At 39.1% G+C, this 21,609-nt stretch overlaps 3 protein-coding genes across 4 annotated transcripts in view; 2 read left to right on the top strand and 1 right to left on the bottom strand.

Moving 5' to 3' along the window:
- Nucleotides 1–1,383: 1,383 nt before the first annotated feature.
- rela (v-rel avian reticuloendotheliosis viral oncogene homolog A) lies at nucleotides 1,384–16,272 on the top strand. The gene is made up of 12 exons (XM_067400856.1): nucleotides 1,384–1,523; nucleotides 6,924–6,962; nucleotides 7,073–7,209; nucleotides 7,394–7,539; nucleotides 9,334–9,425; nucleotides 9,710–9,844; nucleotides 9,940–10,044; nucleotides 10,247–10,462; nucleotides 10,912–10,989; nucleotides 11,074–11,166; nucleotides 11,655–12,121; nucleotides 13,430–16,272. The coding sequence occupies exons 1-12, from the start codon at nucleotides 1,517–1,519 to the stop codon at nucleotides 13,727–13,729; spliced, it is 1,815 nt and encodes a 604-aa protein (XP_067256957.1). The 5' UTR covers nucleotides 1,384–1,516; the 3' UTR covers nucleotides 13,730–16,272.
- Nucleotides 16,273–16,460: 188 nt separating this feature from the next.
- Nucleotides 16,461–19,117, bottom strand: c11h11orf68 (chromosome 11 C11orf68 homolog). 2 transcript variants are annotated; one of them, XM_067400858.1, is made up of 2 exons: nucleotides 19,034–19,117; nucleotides 16,461–17,271 (listed from the first exon to the last, which is right to left on the bottom strand). In XM_067400858.1, exon 2 carries the CDS (start codon nucleotides 17,268–17,270, stop codon nucleotides 16,518–16,520), a length of 753 nt encoding a protein of 250 aa, XP_067256959.1. In that variant the 5' UTR covers nucleotide 17,271; nucleotides 19,034–19,117; the 3' UTR covers nucleotides 16,461–16,517. The 2 variants fall into 2 exon arrangements, with proteins under 2 accessions (XP_067256959.1, XP_067256958.1); XM_067400857.1 differs by having other exon boundaries at nucleotides 18,983–19,071.
- A 186-nt stretch (nucleotides 19,118–19,303) lies between these two features.
- The window catches only part of drap1 (DR1-associated protein 1 (negative cofactor 2 alpha)), a 7,055-nt gene continuing 4,749 nt past the window's right edge, over nucleotides 19,304–21,609 (top strand). The window contains exons 1-2 of the mRNA XM_067400859.1: nucleotides 19,304–19,551; nucleotides 20,276–20,348. Of these exons, the coding sequence (XP_067256960.1) occupies nucleotides 19,510–19,551; nucleotides 20,276–20,348 (115 nt within the window). The 5' untranslated portion in view covers nucleotides 19,304–19,509. The remainder of the gene's footprint in view (nucleotides 19,552–20,275; nucleotides 20,349–21,609) is intronic.

The raw sequence follows: 21,609 nt of genomic DNA, 5'->3' as shown, positions 1-21,609 counted from the left end.
CCAAAACGTTTGAAGTGGGCGGAGCCACTACTTGCACTGTTTATACTTAAAAACATCATAGAATAGTGCACAAGTACGCGAATTGGGACACACTGTATAACTCGTGAACGGAATGAGATATTTTCATTACACTCAGCACACCAGTGTAAGAGCTCCTACTGTGGGACGCGGCAACTGGCCACTTGGTGGCGCTATAATAGGAAAAAAAAACTGAAAATGGCTATAACCACTTCACAGTTATTCCGACTGACTTGAAAATTGGCATCCAGTGTCATTGTCCGAGGTGCAACGACTGTCTATGAGGACTTATGGTGTATCTCAAAAACCAATGAATTTTGAGCAGCTATCAGACAAGGTTAACGGAGGCCGATCAGAACGAAACTTTGACTGAAATTCAAAAGAAAATCGATCACCAGAGGGCGCCTTTGCGTTTTTTAAAGTGTGTAAAGGATCGTGTATCACATGATTTTTCGCACACGCCCACGACATTCGTCCCACATGGCAGAACTCCTCATTCTGAGCAGCTTTGCCTCTAGGACCGCTGCTGTCCATCGAACCATTCGCTAAATATTGGAGAGTATTTCAAAAACCAACTCTGGCGAACTAGTCCTAGATTTTTGGACTGTTATAAAGCTTTATAAACCATATATTTCCTATTGTAAATTGCCTGTATTTGCTGTAAATGGTCTTTTCCATCTATAATCACGATGGTTACAGGCTTGCTAATTAAAACATAATACCTTTTTACGCATTTGCTTAAAGGCCTTAAAGAGATTGAACCCCGATAATTGTTGCTCGCAGCTATATTATATTATTATTGCTTTAACATCAACAGAAGTGCAGTCATATCTGAAAAGATTTACAGATTTTCACTTTATTCTCCATCCCACAACATTAAATACAGACAGACACATTAGATGATGAATGATAGATAGATAGATAGATAGATAGATAGATAGATAGATAGATAGATAGATAGATAGATAGATAGATAGATAGATAGATAGATAGATAGATAGATTTTAGCTTTATGCTTATGCATTTGTTACATCAATCTTATATTTGATATAGATTTGAATCTCCAACATTAAATCAGATCTTGTGCCGTGTGTATTTAGTGTAGTTTCTGCGGCCTCTGCTCGTGAAGCCTGATGATCCTCTGAAGAATTACACTCGATTTTATTATCAAACATCTGCTGAGAGATTTTATTATTAAACATGAGAGAAATTGAAGATCGCGTTAAGATGTTTTAGTAAAATTATTCTGCGCTTTAATGTTTTTTATGCTTGTAAAGTGTTAAGTGTGTGTTTTGAGTAGTTTCGTCTGTGTTGTGTTGGCGACGTAAACGCGTCATCCGGGTTTTTCCACGCACAAGCGCGCGCGCACTCTGTGACTGTAGAGCCGCGGCGGCGCGCGGAAGAGAAAGTGTTGTTGGTGTGTGTCGTTCACTCTTCACTACAGCCCGGAAACGTCAAAAAACGACAGAGTGTGACCCGAGCGGCAGTGACGCGCGACATGGACGGTAAGTCGTGTTATAATGTCGTGTTTGTTCATCTGAACGGCGGGAACGGGGTGTTGTGGTGTCGCGCGGAAGGGAAAGTCCCGAATGTAAAGTTTTGCTCTCGGTTTCGCCTGAGAGAAACGGGCGATCGGTTCCTCCGCGAGTCTCCGGTGCTTCGGGACGCTTGAGAGGATCCGACACACAAATAATCGCGACGCGGCAACGCGCGTCCACACGACTGTAGTTTTGACGCATTATGGCCTACAGGTGTGTGTGTTTATACACACACACACACACACACACACAAAGTTAGGACAGATGTTTTGTCGTCACATACATGAAACATCATTTCCGCCACATCAGAATAAAATCGTGCTTTGGTAACTCATGGTTCTGATGTTTGATCTGGTCAGTGCAGGTGAAGGGGGGTTTGGACCAGTAAACATCATCACCTAATTAAAAACATTGCTTCAAAATTAATAGTGAAACTAAACCTGAGACGCCCTCAGTGGGTCATCAATATAAAAGTTTTCTTTTAGGCTATTTGTTTAGTGTAAATATGTATTTATTTTGTATTTTTATTTTATTTTATAACAAGCAAGGATTCCCAATATTTTTTCAATCACACACACACACACACACACACACATGAAAATTCTGGGCTGAAAACCAATTCATCACATGTATTTAATAGTTTTTATATCAAATTTTAATAACACAATTGTTTCTACTCCATTTTGTTGGTGAAATACAATCATTTAAATGACAATAAACTGTAATAAATTGTTTTCATAACTGACATGTATGAAGACATCATAAAAATAGAATGAATATGTAATGCAATCTGTATATTTAGCAATATGCTTATTTTTCGGACTAGTTTATGGTGATTGAATGGTTATTCTGAGGTAAATGTGATGTTAAGCTGATTTATTGACATGTTTCTGCGGTGGAAACACTGATTGATGGATTACATGAGGCATGATTCATTTCAGTGGTTGTTCTGTACCTTCTGATGTTCATTCATGTTTATCTGCTGCTGTTACTGATAGTAAAGAGGAATAGATGACCTGAGTCGCTCTCACGCTGTATTAAAGAGCGCCGAAACCACATTTGTTTGAATTTCATTATAAAATTGACAGAATTTTAAAGTTGAGACTTTGCTCCATATTAAAAGTGAGAATTATTGGATGACAGGCGAGCTACAGATAATGTATAGTGCAGTTTTGTTCACGCATCAACAGAGAACAGCAGTGACTAAGAGATTTTAGATTAAAGGAACCATATCATTGCTGATTACAATCGAGAAATGAATATAGTTGATCAAGAGCTAGTGTCACACAGCTGACATGTTGAACTGTTGTACTTTATCCATGGTGTGTCACAAAATACACGCTGAAAACATGCCATCAGAGAAACGTTTATTTGTTTATTGATTTTCAAGTTCAAAAGCCCCTGGTCTATGGTATTTACCATACATTTATCATTTACATATTTAAATTTAAACCAATTATGCCCCTTTCTCAAGATGTAATATCAGTCTCTGGTGTCTCCAGAATGTGTGTGTGAAGTTTCAGCTCAAAATCCCCCACAGATCATTTATTAGAGCTTGTCAAATTTGCCCCTATTTGGGTGTGAGCAAAAACACGGCGTTTTTGTGTGTGTCCCTTTAAATGCAAATGAGCTGCTGCTCCAGAAGAGGGCGGAGCTTTAACAGCTCAACAACAACAAAGCTGGAGAATCTCACGCAGCCAAAATGAGGAAAGTGTTCATCCTTACATTGTTCAAACCGGAGTCGACACTGATGGAGAGACTCAGGAAGAAGTTACAACTTTTAGACGTTTCTGAATGGTTAGTGGATAAATTGATGTAGTTGCTGTGGAGTTGATTCAACTCATCCACTAGCATGTGCCGTCATGTTCATCTTTTGTGTTGAATTGACCCTCGTTTGTGAAGCAGTCCGGCGTAAAATGACGGCATTTACAAAAACAACTCTTCCTCTTCTCTAAAGCAGCACAACATGGCTATGTTTATGCAAATTTTAGGGTTTGTGATGTCACTAACCCAGGAAGAAGCTCGTTGTAGTCCCTACCAGCCACTTAAAGAGTGATTTCTGTAAAAGAAAATATCTCCTTTGCATTGAACTTTGAGTGTCTTTGCAGATGTTGTTTATGATCGAACAGCAACATTACACACTAACTGAAGTTAAAAAAGTCAAATCTTAATCAACCACCGCTTTAAATAAGTGTGACTGTGTGTGTACAGGCTGTGATATATTAGTAATGTAGATGTCATTATGGTTATTATATCACTGGGCCCTGTTCTGCCCCACAAACACTACATGTGGAAGTACACTAACAAGGTTTAATCTGTTTTCACTGTATCTGAGAGTACCCGTCTGTCACATGACCCATCACAGTCCAAGACACAAATCAATTCTCTCAAAATCTGTAGCAATTCTGACCTTCTGTTCGGTATAGTCTTATCTTATCCATGTGTGTGTTTCTCCTGTCCTCATCCTCACCTCTTCAACACACTCGACTTAAGCTGTCTTTCATATCAAATAATAAAAGAAAATGGAACAAATTATTAAAGCTTTAGACAAAAGTTTGGGCCCGTTTATTCACTATATTAACAGCTGTTTTAATAATCCATTTGAAACGTGACAGTGCTGAACACGGATCCAAAACCTGTTGAGATTCATATGTTGCTTAACAAAATGTGTTTTAACAGAAACATTTGAACTGCCGAATGATGCTTTTTCCTTTCCCACCATAATAATCATGTGGTTCTGCCAGCAGTGACGCTTACCGGCCTAACCTTGACCCGCTGGCAATAAGAGTGATGAAGCAGGGCGACATTCGCTTTCCTGCAAATGTTTTTATGGGTTAATTAGTTCTAATGTGTGCATGCATTGCTGTCCTGAAGTCTGGCCTGAATCACGCGGTCAGATTTATGATTTATGGTGTATTCAGTGTGTCAGGTGTGACCCACACTTTATCAGTCTGAATCAGTAAATGATTCTCACTTCAGATTCAAAGTGATTTCAGCTGATGTCATCGCACCGTTTTCATCACGTCAGTTCCTGATGTTTGTTTCTCTTGTAAAAACGTGACGTTACTGAAGTGAAGTTTGTTATGAACACACTTTGTGTTGTTTTGAAATGCATTGTCATGGCAGACTGTTTACATGCGGAGTCAGAGATCTGGAGCGCAGACGGGTTAGTCATCATCCCTGTCCGCTCCAGGGTTAAGTAGGTCAGAGTGTGCTCACTGGATCCCTCCCTTTCTGGATTTTCCTCTTCATCCCTCCCTTTGTCTTACTTTCAGTATTCTCTCCTATTGTCTCATACGGTATAATAGCACACTGTAAGAAAAAATCAGGACACTGTACTAGTAATTTTCTGCAGAGGACATTTTCCATTAAAGTGAAATCGAAGAATGAACTGGTGTGACGTAATTTCAAACAAAATCAGACCAAGATGACATTCATTTGGAGATTGTTTCTTCTCCGGTTCATTTCTTCTGTTCAGTCCATCGGTCAGACACAAGTACAAACATGAACATGCCTTACTAGAGAGCAATATTCCTTCATATTTAATGTTTTCCCACTAACTAGGAGAGAAACAATTCTTCTTTTTAGAAAGCAAAATAATCCTCAATTAAACGATCATCAAAATAACAACCTCAATTAAAGCAAGGACAAAATGTTATGCCAGATTTGCCATTAGACTGTTTATTGAGACCAGATCATATCAGTCATAGTATTTTAGGCTTGTCGCAATTATTTATTAATCATCTGATTGTGGTTATTCAATCTAATCACAATTATTTGACATAGCCTCAATAATTGACCCTTCGCTTGACAAGCGATCTAACCAGCCATAACGCCGAATCCGCCATTTTGTCCGACAAAGTAGTCAGGATTTAGAAGATTGACCTCGGTGGACTTGAACTTGAAAAACTTTCCGCATTTGAAACAACATTCCTTCTGATGTTCAATTATGTTTATTTGATGCTATAAATGAACTAGTAGGAAGAGATGATCGGTTCACGAGCCGCTTGAGCTGAGGCGCTACAGCGATCTGTCACGACACATTAAAGAGCCACAAAACGCTTTTATTGTCCAAATTTCTTTAAAAATTACACAGTTTGAAAGCTGGGACTTTGTTTAATATCATAAGTAACCTGCTCTGTCTGTTGTCAGTGTCCTCTTTGCGCCGCGATGTATTTTTCACTGTGTTTTCGCTGTCACGCCACGGCTTGTCGGACAAAGCAACAGTAACTAAGGGGGGGCGGGTCTTTGCGAAGGGTCAATTGTAATGTTTAAATTACGTTTCGCCATTCAAATAAAGGAAATTACATTTGAATTTTATAATATTATATTATAAATAATCTAAATTTTATTAATTTTCACAGCATGAAAGTAAATCATATGGGCCTGTTTTTATTATAAATTTTATTTTTGTATATTGTGATTCCAGATAAAAAAAGGCTTAAATTGTAAATGGCATGAACAAGACAGAATAAAATCGCTATAATTTGTATGAAAATTAATCGTCAGTACACAATTCAAAATTATGACAAGCTTAATAGTTGAGCTGCATGATTAATTGTTAAAAAAAAATCACAATCTCGTTTCAAACATCCATGCAATATTATTCCTAAACGATAAAGATTCACCTGTCTATTAAACCTAAACAAAATCACACTAGAACATTCAGATCTGCGATTGCACTGCCGCCAATCCAACGATAACATTGTAATCAATTACATCGTTATGCCAGTAGGTGGCGACAGGTGATTGTTAAATGTATTTGTCATTGAATCATTCATTCAAAAGATTTGTTCAAAAACACTGATTCATCCAGTACTGAAATAAGTGAAGTCTTTATGAGTGAGTCGTTGAATCATTCACTCAAACTGTTTTTTAAAATAATTAATTTAGATTAATTAAACATTCTTAAATTTACTGCAGCAATTAACATTGTGTTATGTTATTATAACATTATTATTTAGCTTTAGCTTATTATTGTTTTTTAATATTATTATTATTTATCTTTCACTTTTGCACTTTCAGAATTGTGGGACAATCGTGATCTCTATTTGAAACAACAAAAATTGTGATTCTGAATTTATCAAGAATCATATAGCTCTATTGTTACATTTTCATTAAAACCCTAATGTAAGCGAAGGTTTATAGCTGGCGATACAAAGTAGCTGTTTCTGTATCACCACTGCAAACCCGGATTGACCAATCAGAAGACAGAAGCACAGCTGTTTGATGCTCTTCAGCACTATTCTCTCAGATTCATTGTCTCGTTTAGGCGTGTTTTTGCCGGGTTTGATATCTCTCTCTCTCAAGAGAGAGTTTGTCTTTCTGTTGTATAAACTGCTTTGTGTCTTTCGTTTGTTCCTTCAGGACTGTTTCACCAGTGGGGACCGTCCCCGGTGTCCCAAGGTAGGAAAAGTGTTTTTATGTCACGTCACGCACGCTGAGCCTGAGCTTGTGATTTAACCTCAGTCTCTCACACATTCATCAGTTGTAATCATAGCTGTGTTTCTCTGAAGGCCCTCCGTACGTGGAGATAATGGAGCAGCCCAAAGCACGAGGAATGCGCTTCCGCTACAAATGCGAGGGCCGATCCGCCGGCAGCATCCCCGGAGAGAAGAGCAACGACACCACAAAAACACACCCGGCCATCAAGGTGAGACACACTGCCTTCACAGAGGAGATCTGCTCCTGAAACGGGTCACCTGACTCCTGAGACAGCGTCTGTAGTTGTACTGTCATATACAAATTAAATGTTGCACTTTGTGAGTGTGTGCAGTTCCTGATATGTGACACCGCATGGATACGGGTCACATGACTCTGTGCGGCTCTTTTCATAGGTTCACAACTACAGCGGACCCCTGAGAGTGCGGATCTCCTTGGTAACCAAGAACCAGCCGTACAAGCCACACCCACACGAGCTGGTGGGCAAAGACTGCAAACACGGATATTACGAGGCCGATCTACAGGAGCGGCGGATACACAGGTGAGTGTGTGAGTGTGACGGGGAAAGTTACTTTTAAAAGTAATGCATTACAATATTGTATTACTCCCTAAAAAAGTTACTAATTGCATTACTTTACATTACTTTTAATTACATTACTTTTGCGTTACTTTTTCTCCCCTGGGCTGGGCTTGCTTGTTTTTTAATAGCAACAAAAAAAGTCTGTTTTTGGCAAATGTTAAGACTCTTTCACACCAAAAGTGAAATGAATAATCTTCATTCTGAAGGAAATTCATATTTACTCCTGTACAGTAGATGGCGCCGCTCAAACCTTTCAGCTGTGCTGCCGTTCTGGATTAAAGAAGAATAGATACAGGAGAAGAAAGTTCAACACTCTTATTTCTAAATCCTATCTAAAGTCAGTGTCCGAAATCGCCCCTATACCCTCATTAATATAGTCACTTGAAGAAGTGAATGAAAACGAGTGGGTGAATTCGGACACTCGGGAGGGCTGGTTGTTTAATAATCATTTAAAAATTTGCAAACTAGCAGCTCCAGTACTAGTAATGAATATATATTTATATATGCATGATTATTATACACAGAACACACACGTATATTACATAGACACAGACTTTTATTTTGCAAACGATTAATCATTGTGCAGCCCTAAAAAAATATGTGCTGCTTTTACGCTCTGCTGACTTGTGCGGTGTGAAACCACGGTGCATCATGGGTATTCTCCAGCCGTTGAGCGTGTACTGGTTGTACACTTGTTACTGCGGTGCATTGTGGGATTAAATGAGTGCACTCGACAACGTCCACTATGGTTTCGGACACCACTACTACAAATGGCTGTTTCCTCAAATAGTGCCCCATTTAAGGGTATGGGGGCGACTTCAGACACAGTCAATGTTTGTTTATTAGTATGGTTGAATTAGATCATTGAGGGTCGGCAGCAAAGACACTGTTTGATAAAGTGAGATTAAATACATAAAGTGTATTTGTGCAATTTAACATAGTTAATTATTACAGGTTTGCATATAAATCTGACATATGGTTTTATTCATTTTTAGGAATATTGAATGTTTTTGTGCAAGTGAGATGAGTAAATGCGTTCATATTTAGTCTAGAACTACAATAAGCTTATGTTCACACAGCGACACACTGCTCTGACCTTTATTCCTCTCAACATGAGGACAGGAGAGCTGTCAGTCAATACATGTGGAAAAGTAACTTCATTATTTTGTTGTAAATTGAAAAGTAATGCATTACTTTACTAGTTACTTGAAAAATTAATCTGATTACATTACTCAAGTTACTTACCCAAACAGAGTGAGAGTGTGTGCGAGTGTGCAAGAGTGTGTGTATGTGTGTGTGAGTAAGTGTGTGTTAGTGTTTGTGCATCTGTTTGAAAGTGTGTGTGTAAAAGTGTGTGAGGTTTATCATTTTATAAATCGTTTAGTTTTTGTCAAACCTGTATTATTTGACCTGTGAAGTAGCTCGAATCGTTTTATGGTTCAGTATGTCATCATCGCCCTCACTCATACCGTGTTTATTTTATTTGTATTCATGTTATTTTGACCTTAAAGTCTCAACAGGCCTCAGATGTGATGTTCTGAACCCTGCAGATGCCATGACCAGTGTGTTTTATTTTTGGTCAGCTCTAAATTTAGAGTCTGGCACAGTTTGTGCTTCCTGTTTCAGTTCAGAGATGCTTTTCATAGGAAGCTCCATCTCGTGGCTGAAAGGTTTCCGGCAGGTTTTCCAAGCGTCTGTTGCCGCGTCTTTCATCCGTTTGTCATAACGCTCTGCCGACTCATTTCTCTCTTTCAGTTTCCAGAATCTGGGTATTCAGTGCGTAAAGAAGAAGGATGTGGGAGATGCAGTTTCCTGTCGACTGCAAACACAAAACAACCCCTTTAATAGTAAGTGACTGATAAACACTCACACACAACAGCTTCGTTCCAAAGAAGTCTCTTCTGCTCACCACGGCTGCGTTTATTTGATCAAAAATACAGTAAAACAGTGAAATATTATTCCAGTGTAAATCAGCTGTTTTCTATGTGAATATATAGTAAAGTGTAATTTATTCCTGTGAATTTTCAGCATCATTACTCCAGTCTTCAGTGTCACATGATCCTTCAGAAATCATTCTGATATGATGATCCGCTGAAATCAGTGTTGAAAACCGTTGAATGTTTTTTTCCAGTTCCTGAAGCGAAGATCTGGGAGGAGGAGTACGACCTGAACGCAGTGCGTCTGTGTTTCCAGGTGTCCATCACTCTGCCGAGCGGAGAGCTGTTCCCGCTGGAGCCCGCCGTGTCTCAGCCCATCTACGACAACAGTGAGTCGACGCCGCTGAACGCACATGTGAATGTGATGGAGTTAAGCGCTGTGTAAGCATGAGCGTTCTGTTCCTCTGTCTCTCATCATCCTCAGGAGCTCCAAACACCGCCGAGCTCAAGATCTGTCGCGTCAACAGAAACTCGGGCAGCTGCCGCGGAGGAGACGAGATCTTCTTGCTGTGTGACAAAGTGCAGAAGGGTGCGTGTATGCAACTGTGTCTGCTAATTCAACTAATATTGAGTTTTTATTTTATTTCCACTTTGTTTCGGTTAACAGAAATGTTTGTAATAGTTTTAGTTAATGATAATAATGTGTTCTTCAGTCAGATTATTACTCATAAACGGCCCTGTCCAGGTGTTAGTTTATCATGCTAATGCTTTTTCCATGTTCTTCCCTTCAGAGGACATCGAGGTGCGTTTTTTCTGGGACTCGTGGGAAAGTAAGGGCTCGTTCTCGCAGGCTGATGTTCACCGGCAGGTGGCTATCGTGTTTCGCACGCCGCCGTACCGCGACACCAACCTGACGGAGCCGGTGCGGGTGAAAATGCAGCTCCGCCGGCCGTCCGACCGTGAGGTCAGCGAGCCCATGGACTTCCAGTACCTGCCGGCTGACCCGGGTGAGAGGATTTGTTTGTGCCATTAGCGCTTCATTCTGCATGTTGTGTTTCATGTGGAAGCTTGTTTCCGCCACAGTATAAAATATAAAAAGTAATTGCTACTTATCTTACAGTTCTGACTTTTTTTTGCACCAGAAAAAAGGTCAGAATTGCGAGATAAAAAGTTGCAATTACCCTTTCACAAAATTTTTTATTTTTCCGAGTTTAGATCTCACAGTTCTTGGGAAACAAGTCAGAATTGAGATATAAACTCGCAGTTGTGGAAAAAGGTCAGAATTGCGAGAAATAAAATACCTTTTTTTTTCATATTTTATTCTGTGGCGGAAACAAGCTTCCATTGTTTTACGTTATGCATTTACGTTCTCAAAAGCATAGTTCACTCAAAATGAAAATCCTCTCATTGTCGACTCGCCCTCATGCTGTTTGGTTATGCTTGGTTTAATGAGCAGACGAGCACAGACTGATGGAGAAGCGCAAGAGGACAGAAGGGATGCTGCAGAATCTCAAACTCGGCAACATCATTTCAGGTGTGTGTTTGTACGATGTCAGATGATGTCATTGTAAGGTGCCAGAGGTCAGTTCTGTAGTGAATGCATGTGTTTTATGCGCAGGATCCTCCGTGCCGACAGACAGACGGCCGTTTACTACGGCGAAACGAACTCTAGCCGTCTCCAAACCGCTGGCCGCCACCAGCCTCCCTCCAGGTAACTAGAGATCGACCAGCTGCACATTGAACATACATTAACTGACGTTACGTTCATAACAAATACTGGATTTTTATAGTTGTTATTGATTTTTTTGTTGTTGTTGTTGTTGTTTTTTTTCATCAGAGATTCTGTCATGTCTCATGCCGTCAAGTCAGCTGTATTTCTACAGCACTTTATACAACAGATTGTTTCAGAGAAGGAAAATAACAGATGAAAACTTCAACAAATAGAGACATATTTAAATTCAGCTGTGAAGCAGCTCTATAGTGTCATTGTTCAGATCAGTGTTTTGCTCTTATCTGATAGTGTCAGTGCAGTCAAACTGATAATATTGCTCAATATTAAGTGTCTTTTAAACCCAGAAGTGTCAATGGCAAGAAACCCAAACACCATCAGGTGACAGAAACTGAGAAAACCCTTGGGAGAAAGCAAGCAACCCTTTCTTCATCTTTGTGTAATCTCAGTGTTTTAATGTTGTCTTCCAGCGGCGGCGGCGGCGTCTGCAGGTCCCTCCATGAAGCCCCAGACGTCCTCGTTCTACGGCTCTGCTCCGGGGCAGCTGTTCAGTCAACCCGCTCAGAGTTCGCTCAAAATGGAGCCAGCGACCTCCGTGGCCGACACGTGGAAGTTCCTGCAGAGTTTGACCGTAGACAGTCAGCCCAAAGCGGTGGCGGTGAGCAGCTTCACGAGTCAAAGCGTCGCTCCCGCCTGCCTCACGCAGGACTTCCCCACCGTCAACCTGTCGGACCTGCACGACTTCACCTTAAACAACTTCATCGCTCCGGAGCAGATCAACACGGCGGGTGCCGTCGGGAACGCCGGAGGAGTTTCCCAAGACATGCAGAACGCCCTCGGCGGTGCCTTCAGAGTCGACGACGAGCTTCCAGAGTTCCCAAGCTTCTCCGAAGTGCAAAACTCTGACGTCGACAACATAAACATCGAGGACTTCCAGGTCAGTTTTATTATTATTCTGAATTAGCTTTTATTTTTATATTTTTAGCTCCATGTTCCAATTTTAGAGTCATTTTTAGTCATTCTGTTATGTGCTTTTGAGATTTTAGGTTTTTATTTTTTTTTAGAAATATTGCTATTTTTGTTTATTTTTATTTAAGTATTGATTTATTTCTAGTTAATAATTTCAGTCCTTCAACTTGAACTTACTTTCAGTTTGTTGTAGAGCTAAATGATTCTGGATAAATTGAGAATCACATTATTTTTAATTAAAATAAAAGATCACGATTCTCCAATGATTTTGAACAGGCAACAAAAAAAAAGTGTAATTTTAAATATTTAATTAATTTGAATGAATTGTTTTTTTAAAAATCGGTTTGAATAATTGATTCAAAGACTCATTCACAAAGACGTCACTTGTTTCATTATGAATCGGCATGAATCTGCATTTTTGAACAAATCTTTTCAATGAATGATTCAATGACTCACTCATAAAGACTTGTTTCATTCCTGGATGAATCATCGTTTTTCAACAAATCTCTCGTACAGATGATTCAATGACTCACACAAAAAGGACTAAATTGTTTAATTACTGAACACATTAGCATTTTTGAACAAATCTCTTGATGAATGATTCAATGACTCTTTCAAGGACTCCACTTGTTTCATTACCAGATGAATCAGCATTTTTTAACAAATCTCTTCAATGAATTATTCAATAACTCACTCATAAAGACTTCAGTTGTTTCATTACTGGACGAATCAGCATTTTTGAACAAATCTCTTGTACAACTGATTCAATGACTCACTCAAAGACTTCACTTGTTTCATTACTGAACGAATCAGAATTTTTTAACGAATCTCTTGAATGAATGATTCAGTGACACATTTTTTTAACAGTAACTTGTCGCCACCTACTGGTGTAATGATGTAATTATTACAATCTTTATTTAAAGCTTTAAATCAATTTTAAATGGTGATTTGCTCTATTTTGATCGCTACTGTAGACATCAGTGTTTATATCTGAACTGTGAACTTTTGTCCCATTTTCACAGAAATATAGACACTGTTTTTGTGGATCTGTTTCATATCGAATCATGACAGCAGCTCTCTCTGGATCAGAACACAGATCTGATTGTTCGCTGTGATCGTACTTGTCAAAGCTTTAATGTACAGAGACGAATCGCTCTAGTTCACTGGCAGAAATAATTGTTCATTTATTTTTTTTTCAAACTAATATATTTTCTTTCAGATTTATTTCAATGACCATAATTGTTTTTAACAGTTAATGATAATAACTCTGTTCCAGGCCATGTTAGGCGGTGAATCGATGGGAAAGCCTGTATGTCACATGACTACAACAAACGCCGGCGACGTCCAGGAGCAGCCCGCCGATCACGCGGCCAGCAACTCCACCTGGATGTCTTTCCCGCCCAGCATCGCCAACCTCTTACAGAACGAGAACATGATGGAAAGCTCGTCGACCCCGGCTCCGCCGTCCGCTGTTCTCGATGACCTGGACGTGCTGAACTCCATCGACGACGACCGCTTCATGTCCATCTTCACCAGCAACAACCAGATCGGATTCCTGTCAGGAAACCCGACCTAAACGCTTCTTCTCTTCCACACGATGGAAGACTGTCGATCGAAAACTCTTATTCATGCAGAGGTGAAGGATTTATTATCGGTTTGAAGATGAACGGTCAATCCTGATATGGTGCTGAAACACATGTAAACTCGCCGTCTCTGAACCTTTTCAGACACACGAGATTATAATGGGTGGCGGTTTTGAATCGGATGTGCATCTTGTGTACAATGTGTCAAATATTTTCTGAGGTAGAAGCAGGTTCAGGAGAATCAACCTCGTCTCTATAAACACAGTGCCTTATCAAGCAGCTCAGCCAATCACTGCGCAGAATTACACCCTTAGAAACACTGAGCTTTAGTCACCAAGTCCTTACAGAATCTATGATTATATTACTATTGTACAGTAGAATGTACTCCTGAAATGTAATAATAGCTTAAAAACACATTATCTTCATTTTAGTTTTAACAGTAAACCTGTTGTGCAGCTTTGTTACACTTCCAGATTCATTTGTTAATTAATTGTAAAACCATAATTTTTTATGATAAATTTGTATTGGATCATAAATCCGGAAAAATTATAACAACTGATTTTCTAAAAAAATAAAACTTTGTTTTCATAGGGCCTTATTAATATGAAAATGTTGATAAATTATTCAGTTTTATGAATTCAGTTGATTACACATCCTTTTTGACTATTCAAATTTAAACCATTCAAATGTAATCCAGAAAAATTAAAATGGAAAACATGGAATATGGGAAAAATTCAATGGAATTTGGGGGGGAAAACTAATTGTTTCAGAATTTCAGTTTTTGGATTACAAGAATTTAACGATTAAAATGAAATCCAGAAAAAATATAACACATTAAGCTGATTTCATAAGGCCCTAAAAATATCACTTTGATTTAAATAAATTAGACATGTTTTTTTAAAAAAATAAAATAAAAAAAACAACAAAACAATGGAATTTGGGAACGGATTTCATAAGAGCACTAACCAGAATCTCTAGGGATGCACAATATATCGGCATCGACCAATATATGTTCATTTTTAATGTCCAATGAGAAAACAAAAAAATGAATCCCGCACACTATCAACTTGCAAAACAATAAGAAAGACACTTTATTAGCAACGTTTCGATCGTAAGATCTTCATCAGGCATGCCAATGAGAAAATTTGCCTGGTATATTAAAGCTGATAATTGATTATTTCCTTCAGATGAGACACTTCAGATGCGCACTGTCCGCCATGATGGTTTTGAATTGCTTGAAATATGATTGAAATCACTTTAAAAAGAAAAATACAGTTAAAAGGATTAGTTCACTTTTTAAATGATAATTAGCCCAAGCTTTACTCACCCTCAAGCACTCCTAGGTACATATGACTCTCTTCTTTCTAAAGAACACAATCTGAGAAATATTAATAAATATCCAAGCTTATAATGGCAGTATGAGCTGAAGAAAGCATCTCCATCCACATCCATCCATCATAAACGTACTCCACACGGCTCCAGGGGTTAATAAAGATGTGTTTGTGTAAAAAAATATCCAGATTTAACAAGTTATGAAGTACAATATCTGGCTTCCACCAGACCGCCTTCTGTACACAACGCCATTTCTTTGTACGTTGAATAGGGAAGGCAGTCTGGCGGAAGCTAGATATTTTACACAAACGCTTCAGAAGGTCTTTATTAACCCCTGGAGCCGTGTGAAGTACGTTTATGATAGATAGGTGCACTTTTTTGGGCTTCAAAATCTCAAAGTGAACTAATCCTTTAAGTACAATGTATAGCGCAAGTCTGTCATATAAGCTGCATAATATTATTATAATGAGAATATTGTGTGCTTGTGACAGTATTTTTAGTGGTGGGACTTTTGTTTTGTAATCAGGCTCTGAAAAATGATATAAAACATGTGGATTTAGATTTATCGCCCAATATATCGGTGCATCTCTGCAAATAATCTAAACACACCTTCATTTCATAACTTATATTTGTTATAAAACGTCTCGGTTACGTCTGTAACCCTCGTTCCCTGAACGGAGACAAACGATCTGAACGGGAACCGCACTATTTTATCTAGCACTGTTCCAATAATGAAACTAAAGACATTGATTGACTGTCTTGTTTTCTCTCTGCATTCGTTCTGGTGATCCGTTACAGACATCATCACGCACGACTTCGATCTGACAATATTATGCCAAGACTGACTATCACTGACATCTTCTGCGAGAGGAACGGTGAACCGCTCTGTGTGACCGGCTTTCTTTACATGTATAGTTTCCAGTCATTTTCACATTTGTACATAATCTGCTCCGAAGCTCCTGTACGACAGCGGGAGGATCAGTAAAGTTATATACACTGCTGTAAGCCTTGAAATAATCATGCATTCTGCTGTTCTGTCTGTGTATGCGTTCACGCCTGTTTGTTATTCGGCACAAACGAGAGACTGATGGGAATGTTTCTGTGGCCTTACTGCAGTCCGACCCATGTTTGGACGTGATGTTGTGTTCGTATGCTTTTATACTATTATTTGATCTGTAATAAATGCAAATAACTGCAGATTGTGTTTGAACTTCACTGAGACACACAGCTGAAAACCTCCTGCTTGTTTATTTGGCAAAAAGAACAAATGGACCGAACGAAACCTCGTTAAATATAAAAAACAAAACAAGTTTTAAAAGAATAACACAAAGTGAAGCCCTTCAACAATTCGGCTGTATTCGCATGCAGTTCCTGCCATTGTCATTTCCACGTAATGAACAGAAATCGTCAACGTTTCGTAAAGGAAAACAAAAGCGTCGTAAGGTTGGGCTAGGTGACCTCCAGGTTGGTGACCCTGTTGACGATGTGCGAGCGGCGCGGGACGCTCTCCAGGTCGAACATGCTCTCGTAGACGGTGGGGCAGATCTTCCAGCGGTTGTTGCGGTAGATTCCCAGGTACGTGTAGACGTCGGGCTTGTAGTAGAGCACGCACTTGACCCCGGCGGCGCGGATGGTGGCGTCCAGCCGCACGACCTGCTCCTCGTCGGTGAAGTTCTGGTTGTACACGCAGATGACGTGTCTGGAGTCGGAGCGCGGGCCGTGCGGGCCTCGCGGACTCACCTTGGCCGAGGAGATCTTGCCGTCCAGCGCGGCTCTGGCGATGCACTCCCAGGCGCGGTCCACCTTGAAGCCCGTGTCCAGGTGCATGAGCCACTTCCCGTGCAGGACGCCGTGGTTGAGCGCCAGCTCGCGGATGGTGTGGAAGGTGACGCTCCGGCCGCTGTCCAGCAGCGTTTCCCAGCTCTCCTGCAGGCCCTCCACGTCCCCCAGCTCCTCGCAGAAGTGCGGCCCGCGTACGGCGATCCAGCCCACCGGGCCCGTGCCGCCCTCGCCGTCTCCGTAGCGGCTGACCTGCGACGGCCTGTTGGACTCCAGCCAGCCGCTGAACTCGGCCCGCGGCGTCTTGCGTGCGTCGAATATGATCCAGGGGTCCATGTCGGCGGCCATGGCCTCGGCCGCGTAATCCTCCGCGGAGAGCTGCTCGGACCGATCGGCCTGACCCGCAGCCTCGTCCTCCGCCATCCTGCCCAACACAAATGAACACAAACTCACGTTACGTGCAGCGTCTGCCGTGACTGTACTGCGTTCATCTGTCTATATGAGGGTTTCCATCACCAGTCGCTGTTTTAAACGTGTTAAAAGTGTACAATGTTTTTCAGTGTCAGTGTTCCCATTACGTGATGAAACCTTATTAAAGGTGCTCTATGTAAGTTTTTGACTGTATATGTACCTTAATGTTTATTATTTTACAGCAGTTATTTTACTTTGAAAATTCGTTCTGTGACGGAATTTCTGTTCGTGTTTCCGTCTGTACAAGATGTCAGTCGCGTTCGCTCCTGTTGCGTGTCTTCAAACTGGCAACCCGCGAGAGGTGGAGTCTGAGGGGGAGGGGCAAACTGTTTTGAATTTGGACTGCAGTACCCATTTAAACCACTAGCTGTCATTCTTACATACTGCACCTTTAACATGTTTTAATGTTACATTTTGGAAACATTATGTAAATGTTACTTTTGAATGTTCTCATGACTAGTGTTTTTGTGCTAACGTTCTGAGAACGTTCCGTTAGCTGGGAAACACCTGTATAGACAGAATAAATAATCAGTTATAATGATATAATACGACAGCAAACACATTAAAATGACAATACTTGGGTTTGTGATTAAATGTGCGATTTTGTATCATGTCAGATGATGATCAGCTAACCGGGAACATTCTCTCAATGTTATGAACGTAACGTTAATAGAACATTCATTCAAAGTTGCATAAAATTTGGATAACATTAAGTTATGAAAATATTGTTTTTCATGGTTATATGAATGTTAGAGAAAACATTAAATTGTGGTAATGTTAATTTTAAACATTTTTGAACCATCTGAAAAAAGTAGTAACATTTAAAAAACGTTTTCTCTTGGTTGTGTGAACGTTAAGAGAACATTCCATTGTATCATTCTTCAAACGTTATGTAAATGTTACTTTTGAATGTTCTCTGAACGTTCTCAAACAAGTTTAAACAATTAAAAAATGTTAGATGAACGTCCAACTAAAATATTTCTGTAGCATTTTTGTAGCTGGGAAACAACTGTGTGTATAATATAATTATTATATATATATATATATATATATATATATATATATATATATATACACACATACATACATATTGAAATGACAGTAATTGGGTTTGTGAACCGTAACGTTAATAAATTAAAATATAATAAAATTCATAATAAAATTAATTCAAAGTTATATGTTAGGGTTAGGAAAATTATTCTTCATGAACACTGTATTTTAAGAACTAGTCTGACCAACTAGCACTTGATCAGGGTTTAATCAGTATTTTTATTATTCAAATTACAACAATCTACTTCATGTTGCCTTCACGCGCTGTCGGAAATTTCCTACTTCCCACTTGTGAAGTCGTGACTACGAGCTCACTAGGAAACTACCGACAGCACGTGATTTATACATCGTTCATGAAACGTGAATGTTCGTCTAACGTTTTTTAAATGTTTTAAGAACGTTCCCATAATGTCTGAAGATTTCTTTAATGTTTTCTCGAACAATAAACGCTCAGAAATTATGTTTTCATAAGTTAGAGGGAACGTGTTTTTGTTTTCACTGTTTATACCGTCATCTCTTCATCATCAAACCTCATATTTACTCCCAAACCCCAGTATCGTCATTTTAATATGTTCTTTGGCACATTAATCGTATTAAAAGTGTAAAATTCTCACTCTGTAGTGTGTTTTTCTAGTGAAACTCTGCTGAGTCACTGCGGCTCTCACCCGCTTTCCGCCTCAACACTTCCGGTTTCCGCTTCTGTTTCTTCTTCTCTGTTGGTATTTTGTGTTGCCGCTCGACAGCGCCACCAGCTGTAATGGTGCGCTGGCGTCGAAGAAAAACAACAATAAACTATCAATAATCAAAACCCGCCATAAGTATATCTACGTCTATTTTATCTCATACAAATTAGTTTTAAAGTAATTCCACCTCGACTTCTGAACTTTATTTAAACCCCGGAAGCACAAAAGCGAACCGTAAAGCAGCGAGTACTCGCGCAGCCGGAAATCACCAAATATCCACCGTAAAATGCCGATAAAAATCGCAGAAACGCGCGTACGGTGATCGGTGATGGCGCTTTAATCGCTTTAGCGACGGATCAGCGGGAATCGAACGAGTTTATCCTTCATATTTACCGAGTTTGGCGACAGACTGACGGAACCGAGCGAGAGCTGCTGCCGCCGGTCCGGTTGTGCGCGAGATGCCGAGCAAAAAGAAGAAATATAACGCCAGATTCCCTCCGGTGAGACTCGACACACTCTCATCACACACATCCAGCAGATTACACCAGTTTAAAGGCCTTTAATGGAGACTTTGCGCTGTAAATATGTAAATATGAGAGAAACAGCAGCAGAAACAGGCTTTCAGTCAGGTTAGCCGCTAGCTCGCTAAACGACTGTGATTGGGATTAATGCGCTTTAATCGAGTTTAATCTAATATAATCGATCAGTTTATGACGTGGGGGGTGTACTGGATCTCATGTACTCAAACAGAGTCTCTCAGTAAGGTTTAGTGTAAAGATTTGAGCATCAGGGTGGTTAGCATGAATGCTAGCTGTCCTCCCTCTCTCTCCTCCTGTGTGTGTTGTGCTCTTGATCCAGTCTTTGTGTTCAACAGCTTTAAAAGTCTTTGAAGACCCTAGTTAGTGTGGAAATGTGTGCATTATGATATCAGATCCAGCCATCAGATGATCCGGTTTACACTGCGTTCACACTTGAGTCATTCAAAGTGGTTTCAGGTTGTTTTGTTGATGTTCAGTTGTTGTTATTGATGATTTGTGATTGTGTGACAGATGAGCTCAAACATGTGCTTTTGTTGACATCTGAATGAAGACAGTTTTCATTTGAATATCGTGCATGACTGATCTCTGGCTTACATGTTTCAGTTTTCGTGAAGCGATGATGCTCGGTTTCACTGATGCTGTAGAAGTGAATGTCTGGAGTGTCTCTGTGTGTTTTGTTTTCCAGGCCAGGATTAAGAAGATCATGCAGACGGATGAAGAAATCGGCAAAGTCGCCGCTGCAGTTCCTGTCATCATCTGTATCCTTTCACTGTCGCCTCATGATTGTGTGCTTTAATAAAACCAAGACACTACGGACAAAACCAGTGTTTTCATCATGCACTGATGAGTTTTGGCTCTATAACATGTCGTCTGAAAGAAGTGGAGAGATAATATCCTAAAACACACGTTTAAGTGTTTCGTTTACTACATTTGATCTTTTTTTCATCTGTATATTTCAGTTTCAGTGCATATCTTTAAAGGCTTTTTTACAGAAAGAGTTTTTTTCTCCACTTCAGTAAAACTTCCATACACCAAAACTTACAGTTTTATTCATATCTATATCCTGAAGGTTTTTACTGTGGGATTTGTTCATATATCATTCACCTGATTATATATTTAACATTTTTATTTCTAAAAACATGGTGATTTTTTTATTTTTTTTATTTTATTTTTTTTCCCTGGACATTGATAGTATTTTCTGGTAAAAAAGAGAAATCCAAATTCCCCTCTATAAAAATCTTTAATGTGTTAACAAAATCAGACACAAATTTTGAACCTGGCTTTATCCAATGTTCAGATTTATGTACTGGAATGTATGCAAATTAGACCATATTTATATATTTATTTTGCATATTTAAACAAGTAATATAAAACAGTTGTCTCAGATTTCAACTGCAATACATATTTGATAAAACGATCTTCAAAATATACGTTTTTTTTTTTTCCCCCTCCATTTCAGTAACACTTACACTAAAATTTAGACTTTTATTCATATCTATTTTCTTAAGGCGTTTACTGTGGGGTTTGTTCATATATCATTCAACTTGATTATAACTTTTTATTTCTAAAAACATGATAAAAATGTTTGTTGTTTTTCTGTCTGTTGACTGTATTTTCTGATTTATTTTAGCAATGTACAGTTTTATTCCTCTCTATATATATTTTATATATAATTGTTTTTTTGCAGTGCAGAAATCTGACCTGTTTTGATTATTTGGCCACATCATAATTGTTAAACATCCAAAATACATATTTAAGTGTTTATTTTATTACAGTGTTTATTTTTATTATACTGCAACACATTTCTTTTCAAGGCTGTTTTATCAAAAAAGTTTTTTTCTCCACTTCATTAACACTTCCTTAAACCAAAACTTACATTTTTTTTTCATATCTATATCCTGAAGGTTTTTACTGTGGGATTTGTTCATATATCATTCACCTGATTTTATATTTAACATTTTTTATTTGTAAACATTTTGAATTTTTTTTTTTTCTATTGACAGTATTTTCTGGTAAAAA

The sequence above is a fragment of the Chanodichthys erythropterus genome, chromosome 11 (genome assembly GCF_024489055.1).
Source record: "Chanodichthys erythropterus isolate Z2021 chromosome 11, ASM2448905v1, whole genome shotgun sequence".
Lineage (NCBI taxonomy): Eukaryota > Metazoa > Chordata > Actinopteri > Cypriniformes > Xenocyprididae > Chanodichthys > Chanodichthys erythropterus.
Note: the sequence above shows the minus strand (reverse complement) of the source record. Positions and strands in the feature narration are given on the sequence as shown.

Excerpts from the sequence above, each read along its gene's own strand:
- rela (XM_067400856.1), top strand. Across the intron at positions 9,426-9,709 it reads ACAAAACAACCCCTTTAATA|TTCCTGAAGCGAAGATCTGG; the intron begins GTAAGTGACTGA and ends GTTTTTTTCCAG. Across the intron at positions 11,167-11,654 it reads CGCCACCAGCCTCCCTCCAG|CGGCGGCGGCGGCGTCTGCA; the intron begins GTAACTAGAGAT and ends GTTGTCTTCCAG.
- c11h11orf68 (XM_067400858.1), bottom strand. The coding sequence starts at position 17,270 with ATGGCGGAGGACGAGGCTGCGGGTCAGGCCGATCGGTCCGAGCAGCTC.